The 9,929-nt window shown below is 49.4% G+C and overlaps 1 protein-coding gene across 1 annotated transcript in view; it reads left to right on the forward strand.

Moving 5' to 3' along the window:
* Window positions 1-9,929, forward strand: part of PPP1R21 (protein phosphatase 1 regulatory subunit 21) — a 96,737-nt gene that overhangs the window by 51,830 nt on the left and 34,978 nt on the right. Inside the window, 2 exon segments of the mRNA XM_068233469.1 lie at window positions 4,229-4,378; window positions 8,931-9,833. Coding sequence (XP_068089570.1) covers window positions 4,229-4,378; window positions 8,931-9,833 — 1,053 coding nt within the window.

A 9,929-nucleotide genomic window follows, 5' to 3' on the forward strand; every position in this document is an offset into this window, starting at 1 on the left:
ATGGTTACTCTATGCCTGTCCCCTGCTGATGATTGCTGGATGGTTACTCTCTGCCTGTCCCCTGCTGATGATTGCTGGATGGTTACTCTATGCCTGTCCCCTGCTGATGATTGCTGGATTGTTACTCTCTGCCTGTCCTCTGCTGGATGATTGCTGGATAGTTACTCTCTGCCTGTCCCCTGCTGATGATTGCTGGATAGTTACTCTATGCCTGTCCTCTGCTGATGATTGCTGGATGGTTACTCTCTGCCTGTCCTCTGCTGATGATTGCTGGATGGTTACTCTATGCCTGACCTCTGCTGATGATTGCTGGATAGTTACTCTCTGCCTGTCCTCTACTGATGATTGCTGGATAGTTACTCTATGCCTGTCCTCTGCTGATGATTGCTTGATACTCTATGCCTGTCCTGCTGGTGATTGCTGGATAGTTACTCTATGCCTGTCCTCTGCTGGTGATTGCTGGATAGTTACTCTCTGCCTGTCCTCTGCTGGGTGATTGCTGGATGGTTACTCTCTGCCTGTCCTCTGCTGATAACTGGATGGTTACTCTATGCCTGTCCTCTGCTGATTGCTGGATAGTTACTCTCTGCCTGTCCTCTGCTGATGATTGCTGGATAGTTACTCTATGCTTGTCCTCTGCTGATGATTGCTGGATAGTTACTCTATGCCTGTCCTCTGCTGGTGATTGCTGGATGGTTACTCTATGCCTGTCCTCTGCTGATGATTGCTGGATAGTTACTCTCTGCCTGTCCTCTGCTGATGATTGCTGGATGGTTACTCTATGCCTGTCCTCTGCTGATGATTGCTGGATAGTTACTCTATGCCTGTCCTCTGCTGATGATTGCTGGATAGTTACTCTCTGCCTGTCCTCTGCTGATGATTGCTGGATAGTTACTCTATGCCTGTCCTCTGCTGGTGATTGCTGGATGGTTACTCTATGCCTGTCCTCTGCTGATGATTGCTGGATAGTTACTCTCTGCCTGTCCTCTGCTGATGATTGCTGGATGGTTACTCTATGCCTGTCCTCTGCTGATGATTGCTGGATAGTTACTCTATGCCTGTCCTCTGCTGATGATTGCTGGATGGTTACTCTCTGCCTGTCCTCTGCTGATGATTGCTGGATGGTTACTCTATGCCTGTCCTCTGCTGATGATTGCTGGATAGTTACTCTCTGCCTGTCCTCTGCTGATGATTGCTGGATGGTTACTCTCTGCCTGTCCTCTGCTGATGATTGCTGGATGGTTACTCTATGCCTGTCCTCTGCTGATGATTGCTGGATAGTTACTCTATGCCTGTCCTCTGCTGATGATTGCTGGATGGTTACTCTCTGCCTGTCCTCTGCTGATGATTGCTGGATAGTTACTCTATGCCTGTCCTCTGCTGATTGCTGGATGGTTACTCTCTGCCTGTCCTCTGCTGATGATTGCTGGATGGTTACTCTCTGCCTGTCCTCTGCTGATGATTGCTGGATAGTTACTCTCTGCCTGTCCTCTGCTGATGATTGCTGGATAGTTACTCTATGCCTGTCCTCTGCTGATGATTGCTGGATAGTTACTCTCTGCCTGTCCTCTGCTGATGATTGCTGGATGGTTACTCTCTGCCTGTCCTCTGCTGATGATTGCTGGATGGTTACTCTCTGCCTGTCCTCTTCTGGTGATTGCTGGATGGTTACTCTATGCCTGTCCTCTGCTGGTGATTGCTGGATAGTTACTCTCTGCCTGTCCTCTGCTGATGATTGCTGGATAGTTACTCTATGCCTGTCCTCTGCTGATGATTGCTGGATAGTTACTCTATGCCTGTCCTCTGCTGATGATTGCTGGATAGTTGCTCTATGCCTGTCCTCTGCTGGTGATTGCTGGATAGTTACTCTCTGCCTGTCCTCTGCTGATGATTGCTGGATTGTTACTCTATGCCTGTCCTCTACTGATGATTGCTGGATAGTTACTCTATGCCTGTCCTCTGCTGATGATTGCTTGATACTCTATGCCTGTCCTGCTGGTGATTGCTGGATAGTTACTCTCTGCCTGTTCTCTGCTGATGATTGCTGGATAGTTACTCTATGCCTGTCCTCTGCTGGTGATTGCTGGATAGTTACTCTATGCTTGTCCCCTGCTGCTGATTGCTGGATGGTTACTCTATGCCTGTCCTCTGCTGATGATTGCTGGATGTTTACTCTCTGCCTGTCCTCTGCTGGGTGATTGCTGGATGGTTACTCTCTGCCTGTCCTCTGCTGATCATTGCTGGATAGTTACTCTATGCCTGTCCTCTGCTGGTGATTGCTGGATAGTTACTCTATGCCTGTCCTCTGCTGGTGATTGCTGGATGGTTACTCTCTGCCTGTCCTCTGCTGATGATTGCTGGATTGTTACTCTATGCCTGTCCTCTACTGATGATTGCTGGATAGTTACTCTATGCCTGTCCTCTGCTGATGATTGCTGGATGGTTACTCTCTGCCTGTCCTCTGCTGATGATTGCTGGATGGTTACTCTCTGCCTGTCCTCTGCTGGTGATTGCTGGATGGTTACTCTCTGCCTGTCCTCTGCTGATGATTGCTGGATTGTTACTCTATGCCTGTCCTCTGCTGATGATTGCTGGATAGTTACTCTCTGCCTGTCCTCTACTGATGATTGCAGGATAGTTACTCTATGCCTGTCCTCTGCTGATGATTGCTGGATTGTTACTCTATGCCTGTCCTCTGCTGATGATTGCTGGATAGTTACTCTCTGCCTGTCCTCTGCTGATGATTGCAGGATAGTTACTCTCTGCCTGTCCTCTGCTGATGATTGCAGGATAGTTACTCTCTGCCTGTCCTCTGCTGATTACTGGATGGTTACTCTATGCCTCTCCTCTGCTGATTGCTGGATAGTTACTCTATGCCTGTCCTCTGCTGATTGCTGGATAGTTACTCTCTGCCTGTCCTCTGCTGATTGCTGGATGGGTTACTCTATGCCTGTCCTCTGCTGATTGCTGGATAGTTACTCTATGCTTGTCCTCTGCTGATGATTGCTGGATAGTTACTCTATGCCTGTCCTCTGCTGGTGATTGCTGGATAGTTACTCTATGCCTGTCCTCTGATGATGATTGCTGGATGGTTACTCTCTGCCTGTCCTCTGCTGATGATTGCTGGATAGTTACTCTATGCCTGTCCTCTGCTGATGATTGCAGGATAGTTACTCTATGCCTGTCCTCTGCTGGTGATTGCTGGATAGTTACTCTATGCCTGTCCTCTGCTGATTGCTGGATAGTTACTCTCTGCCTGTCCTCTGCTGATTGCTGGATGGGTTACTCTATGCCTGTCCTCTGCTGATTGCTGGATAGTTACTCTATGCCTGTCCTCTGCTGATGATTGCTGGATAGTTACTCTATGCCTGTCCTCTGATGATGATTGCTGGATAGTTACTCTATGCCTGTCCTCTGATGATGATTGCTGGATAGTTACTCTATGCCTGTCCTCTGCTGATCATTGCTGGATAGTTACTCTATGCCTGTCCTCTGCTGGTGATTGCTGGATAGTTACTCTATGCCTGTCCTCTGATGATGATTGCTGGATGGTTACTCTCTGCCTGTCCTCTGCTGATGATTGCTGGATAGTTACTCTATGCCTGTCCTCTGATGATGATTGCTGGATAGTTACTCTATGCCTGTCCTCTGCTGGTGATTGCTGGATAGTTACTCTATGCCTGTCCTCTGCTGATGATTGCTGGATAGTTACTCTATGCCTGTCCTCTGCTGATGATTGCTGGATAGTTACTCTATGCCTGTCCTCTGCTGATTGCTGGATGGGTTACTCTATGCCTGTCCTCTGCTGATTGCTGGATAGTTACTCTATGCCTGTCCTCTGATGATGATTGCTGGATAGTTACTCTATGCCTGTCCTCTGATGATGATTGCTGGATAGTTACTCTATGCCTGTTCTCTGCTGATGAATTGATGGATAGTTACTCTATGCCTGTCCTCTGCTGGTGATTGCTGGATAGTTACTCTATGCCTGTCCTCCTGCTGATTGCTGGATAGTTACTCTATGCCTGTCCTCTGCTGGTGATTGCTGGATGGTTACTCTCTGCCTGTCCTCTGCTGATGATTGCTGGATAGTTACTCTATGCCTGTTCTCTGCTGATGAATTGATGGATAGTTACTCTCTGCCTGTCCTCTGCTGATGATTGCTGGATAGTTACTCTCTGCCTGTCCTCTGCTGATGAATTGATGAGTCCTCTTGTTCGGTTTGCAGCTGAAGGCCCGGGAATTAGCTGGCCAGGCTCTGACCTTTGTCCAGGATTTAGTCACTGCTCTCCTGAACTTCCACACCTACACAGAGCAGAGAGTCCAGATCTTTCCCATTGACTCGGCCATTGATGTCATCTCGCCGCTGAATCAGAAGGTAAAAGCATGCAAACGCATTGGCCCAGCGCTGAGCATGAAGCTGTCTGTCATAAGTAGACGACTTTCCCACTGAAGGTTAAAGCTCAGCTAAACTAAAAACTGAACATGGTAAATTCTGTTGCCAATCAGCATATAAGCAGCGTATAGATGCAACGGGTTGGATATAATAAATGCACTGTAGTAGCTCTCTTCTTTCTGCGTTCAGCTGGTGGGCGCGTCAAGCAGGTGTGACCATGTGGCAGCCAGACTAGGAAGAACAGTAGATGCTAGAGTACATTTCTCAGAATAGACAAAAAACAGAGAATAGCGCTCGTATCCAAGTTTGTAATTGATAGTTTATTTATCTATACATAAAAAATATCTAGCCTTTGGAGTTAAAACCATATAAGCATAAAGGGTTTCATATACAAGATCACTTCAAAAGTTCTCCACTATATCCCCTCCTGCATATGTCTTCTAAAATAATAATAATAATAATAATAATAATAAGTGGAACAATATAACTTCATTCATGCCATACACACTGTCATGCATACCATGGAGCCACCTGAATCTCTAATAAAAATTCCCCATAAAAAATTCTCCAGTAAAATCCGTGTAGATAAGTGTATTGGCCCAATCCGCCTATGCGTTTATAGCAGTCCCCTCCGTTATCTCAGAGTGTCTATCCACCTGCCGCAAAGGACGCTTTCAATCACTTGTGCGTTCAGTCACTTACGCGTCTTGCAGCTTTTCTAATTTTCACATGCGGGCTCCGGCCGGTAGCCTCGCAAGCAGGACTCCTCTCTCTTTCCGTATCGCTGCTCCCCCGGTATGGCGTCCGTTTGCAAGCTCCTTACAGCTCCGTGCGCTCCGGCTGCACAACTTTCCGGGTGATTGGCCAGTTGGGAGTGACGTCACTTCCCTTTCCGGGCTCCTGCGTTCCAACCAGCGTTCCAATGCCACATTTCTCAGAATCCCAGCGTTGCAGTAAAAAGCATAGGGGGGGGGGGGGGGGGGGGAGGGGGGGTGGCGGTGGTATTTAGCTGTAGATTTTAGTTTGGTAACAGGAATCTTAGGATAGGAGCCCAGCTGTGCATTGCAGTTTTCAGTTTGATAGTTCAGTGAGAAGGAAATACAAACCTTTATTATAGGAGGTTACAGGTTATGATACCTTCCTATTTTTAAGCCACATACACACGCTCAACAACAGTCTTTTACTATAAACCACTTTACGAACCGCCGCGATTAAAAAGTTGTATAGATACGTCTTGGCGTGCAAACAGCTATTATACACACAGAACAACTTGACCGACAATTTACATATTGTTACTCAACTGGTGACCGACTAATATGTTCTAGTTAGTAATGGAAGTCATTGAAAAGTCATAGCAGACTTCTGTAGACGTTGCCATGTTGGACACCACTTGTCTCCGTTGTTCGTCAAGTCAAACCAACAGTTAGATTGACTTGAGCTGCGTCTTATCAGTTGTTGGTCGCCTCTTATTAGTGTCCAACTTCTTCAAGTTGTTTGATAATTGTGCTTTTAGAAGACTTTTGTTGAGCGTGTGTGTGAGATGATATCAGGTATACAGGTAGTCCTCGGGTTACGAACGCCCGACTTACGAACGACCCGCCGATACGAACGCCGCGACCATAGCTCCGTCCCATCGCAATGACGTCATGCCCACCGGGGACTACCTCTTCTGCGCCGGTATAAATGCAGAGTTATTGCAGCGGAAGGTAAATAGAGGCCATCTCACCTGATCCTCGGCGGTAGAAGGTCCCCTCGTGGTGCCCGCAAGCTGCGCAGCCCGTCCTCTCGCTCCGTCCACTGTCCCCCGGCGGCTTCTGGCTTCACATGCGGCGCATAAGACCTTCTACCGCCGAGGATCAGGTGAGATGGCCTCTATTTACCTTCCACTGCAATAACTCTGCATTTAAAATGGGGGCAAAGGTGGCTGTCCCGACTTAAGGACAGATTCAGGTTAAGAACGAGTGGACAGTGCCTATCTTGTTCATGAACCGAGGACTACCTGTACTTGCACTAATTGCCAGATTCATAGAATATGTGTGATGTCTGCAGTGTTGGACTGGACGCTGGAAAAGCTGAGGAAATCCACCTGCTGGCCAGGCAGCAGTAATCAGGTGTTGCTGCTCACAGCGAGGACTTGCTGCAGGTCTGTATTGGGAGTGATAACACAGGGTTACTGTTGCTTGGCCAACTGGTGGATTTCCTCACAGTGAGGACTTGCTGCAGGTCTCTATTGGGAGTGATAACACAGGGTTACTGCTGCTTGGCCAACTGGTGGATTTCCTCACAGTGAGGACTTGCTGCAGGTCTCTATTGGGAGTGATAACACAGGGTTACTGCTGCTTGGCCAGCAGGTGGATTTCCTCAGTGAGGACTTGCTGCAGGTTCCTATTGGGAGTGATAACACAGGGTTACTGCTGCTTGGCCAGCAGGTGGATTTCCTCACAGTGAAGACTTGCTGCCGGTCTCTATTGGGAGTGATAACACAGGGTTACTGCTGCTTGGCCAGCAGGTGGATTTCCTCACAGTGAAGACTTGCTGCAGGTTTCTATTGGGAGTGATAACACAGGGTTACTGCTGCTTGGCCAGCAGGTGGATTTCCTCACAGCGAGGACTTGCTGCAGGTTTCTATTGGGAGTGATAACACAGGGTTACTGCTGCTTGGCCAGCAGGTGGATTTCCTCACAGTGAAGACTTGCTGCAGGTCTCTATTGGGAGAGATAACACAGGGTTACTGCTGCTTGGCCAGCAGGTGGATTTCCTCACAGTGAAGACTTGCTGCAGGTCTCTATTGGGAGTGATAACACAGGGTTACTGCTGCTTGGCCATCAGGTGGATTTCCTCAGTTTTTCCACCTCCCAGTCCGACACTGCATGTCTGTTAAAGGACACCTGAAGTGAGAGGGTTATGGTGGCTGCCATATTAATTTCCTTTTAAACAATACCAGTTCCCTGTCAGCCTTGCTGAACTTTGGCTGCAGTAGTGTCTGAACCACACACAAGTATGTCTGATCCACACACAGAAGCAAGCATGCGGCTAATCCAGCCACACTTCAGTCAGAGCACCTAATCTGCTGCATGCTTGTTCAGGGGCTATGGCTAAAAGTATGAGGCAGAGGATCAGCATGACAGCCAGGTAACCTGCATTGTTTAGAATGGAATACACATGGCAGCCTCCCTGTCAATTTCAGTTTGTGTACTTTAAAGGGAACCCAGTACGAGTGATATGGAGGCTGCCATATTTATTTCCTTTTACCCCCCTCCCCCTCCCCCCCCCCCCCACTCTCTGCGAGAAATATGCACCAGCACAGGCTCACCTCCCTGGCCTCCAGGGCTGAAATGCTCCCTCCATCCTCCGAGTGGCGCTGTAACCCTGTAGTGAGATTGCTGTCTGTCGTCATGACAACAAACTGCGATCTCACCTGAGGGTTGCTGAGACTTGGAGGAAAGGAAGGAGAATGGCTGCCGGTGTCTGGATCCCCCAGAAGGTGAGTGAAATTGCCCACCACTGCGCTATGCTGTGCACAGTCCTGCCGGCGGCTACCATGAGTTACTCTCGGGGTTATGCTTGTTTTTTCCACCCTGAGCCTGACTGGTGATCACCAAGGAGGTTAAACAATGCACATTGCCTGGCTGTCCTGCTGTTCCTCATCCTCTATTACTTTTATCCCAGACCCTGAACAAGCATGCAACAGATCAGGTGTTTGCAACTAGTATTGTTCAACAGGAAATAAACATGGCAGCCTCCATGTTCTTCGCACTAGCTTACCAGGAACACTGCTAAGTCATTTAGCACACCCATAAACTGGCTCATTCGGTACGGATTGGCACCATACTATTACAAATATACTGAAATACTGAATGACCTCCCTCCCTGGGATAATCTGCTGTCAGACATTTGATGTATCTACCAGATGCTGATTGGTGGAGAGCTGGAGATAGCACTCGTCCCAAGCATTTATATGGCAATAATGCATTTACGACATTAACTGGCTGCAATCTTGATTTCATATTCCTTCCTGGGCCTTTTAGAAGTTTTTATGTTTCAGACGCGCTGTACAAGCTTCGCTTCCTCATACGCTGTTATTGCCAATTATACTTTTATAGTCGGTTTGATAACTCCCGATCCCAGTGGCCTGATCTGTTATATAACCATCTGATCTATAAAAAACTGCTTATTATAAGCCGTCCACCCTTGAGAAGTGGCCAGATTTAGTCTCTGCTGACCAGATATCCATTTCTGGTCTTTGTGTTTCTGACTTAGTTGGCGATAAGATGACACAATTCTATTAGATGCACAATCTTTCCTCTGTAAGGCTTTAGAAAATCCAAAACTCACAAGTTGGATGAATGAGCCAAACGTTCAACATTAGGAGCTTGTTTTCGGCATAATGCCGGCTGTGTCCCTACAAAACGCTTTTGAGCTTGGGGGGGTATGGGGAGCAGCGGGTCTCCTCATTGGACCTCTGTGGAGCAGCGGGTCTCCTCATTGGACCTCTGTGAGCAGCGGGTCTCCTCATTGGACCTCTGTGGAGCAGCGGGTCTCCTCATTGGACCTCTGTGGAGCAGCGGGTCTCCTCATTGGACCTCTGTGGAGCAGCGGGTCTCCTCATTGGACCTCTGTGGAGCAGCGGGTCTCCTCATTGGACCTCTGTGGAGCAGCGGGTCTCCTCATTGGACCTCTGTGGAGCAGCGGGTCTCCTCATTGGACCTCTGTGGAGCAGCGGGTCTCCTCATTGGACCTCTGTGGAGCAGCGGGTCTCCTCATTGGACCTCTGTGGAGCAGCGGGTCTCCTCATTGGACCTCTGTGGAGCAGCGGGTCTCCTCATTGGACCTCTGTGGAGCAGCGGGTCTCCTCATTGGACCTCTGTGGAGCAGCGGGTCTCCTCATTGGACCTCTGTGGAGCAGCGGGTCTCCTCATTGGACCTCTGTGGAGCAGCGGGTCTCCTCATTGGACCTCTGTGGAGCAGCGGGTCTCCTCATTGGACCTCTGTGGAGCAGCGGGTCTCCTCATTGGACCTCTGTGGAGCAGCGGGTCTCCTCATTGGACCTCTGTGGAGCAGCGGGTCTCCTCATTGGACCTCTGTGGAGCAGCGGGTCTCCTCATTGGACCTCTGTGGAGCAGCGGGTCTCCTCATTGGACCTCTGTGGAGCAGCGGGTCTCCTCATTGGACCTCTGTGGAGCAGCGGGTCTCCTCATTGGACCTCTGTGGAGCAGCGGGTCTCCTCATTGGACCTCTGTGGAGCAGCGGGTCTCCTCATTGGACCTCTGTGGAGCAGCGGGTCCTCCTCATTGGACCTCTGTGGAGCAGCGGGTCTCCTCATTGGACCTCTGTGGAGCAGCGGGTCTCCTCATTGGACCTCTGTGGAGCAGCGGGTCTCCTCATTGGACCTCTGTGGAGCAGCGGGTCTCCTCATTGGACCTCTGTGGAGCAGCGGGTCTCCTCATTGGACCTCGTGGAGCACGGGTCTCCTCATTGGGACCTCTGTGGAGCAGCGGGTCTCCTCATTGACCTCTGTGGAGCAGCGGGTCTC

The sequence above is a fragment of the Hyperolius riggenbachi genome, chromosome 4, assembly GCF_040937935.1.
Source record: "Hyperolius riggenbachi isolate aHypRig1 chromosome 4, aHypRig1.pri, whole genome shotgun sequence".
Classification (NCBI taxonomy): Eukaryota; Metazoa; Chordata; class Amphibia; order Anura; family Hyperoliidae; genus Hyperolius; species Hyperolius riggenbachi.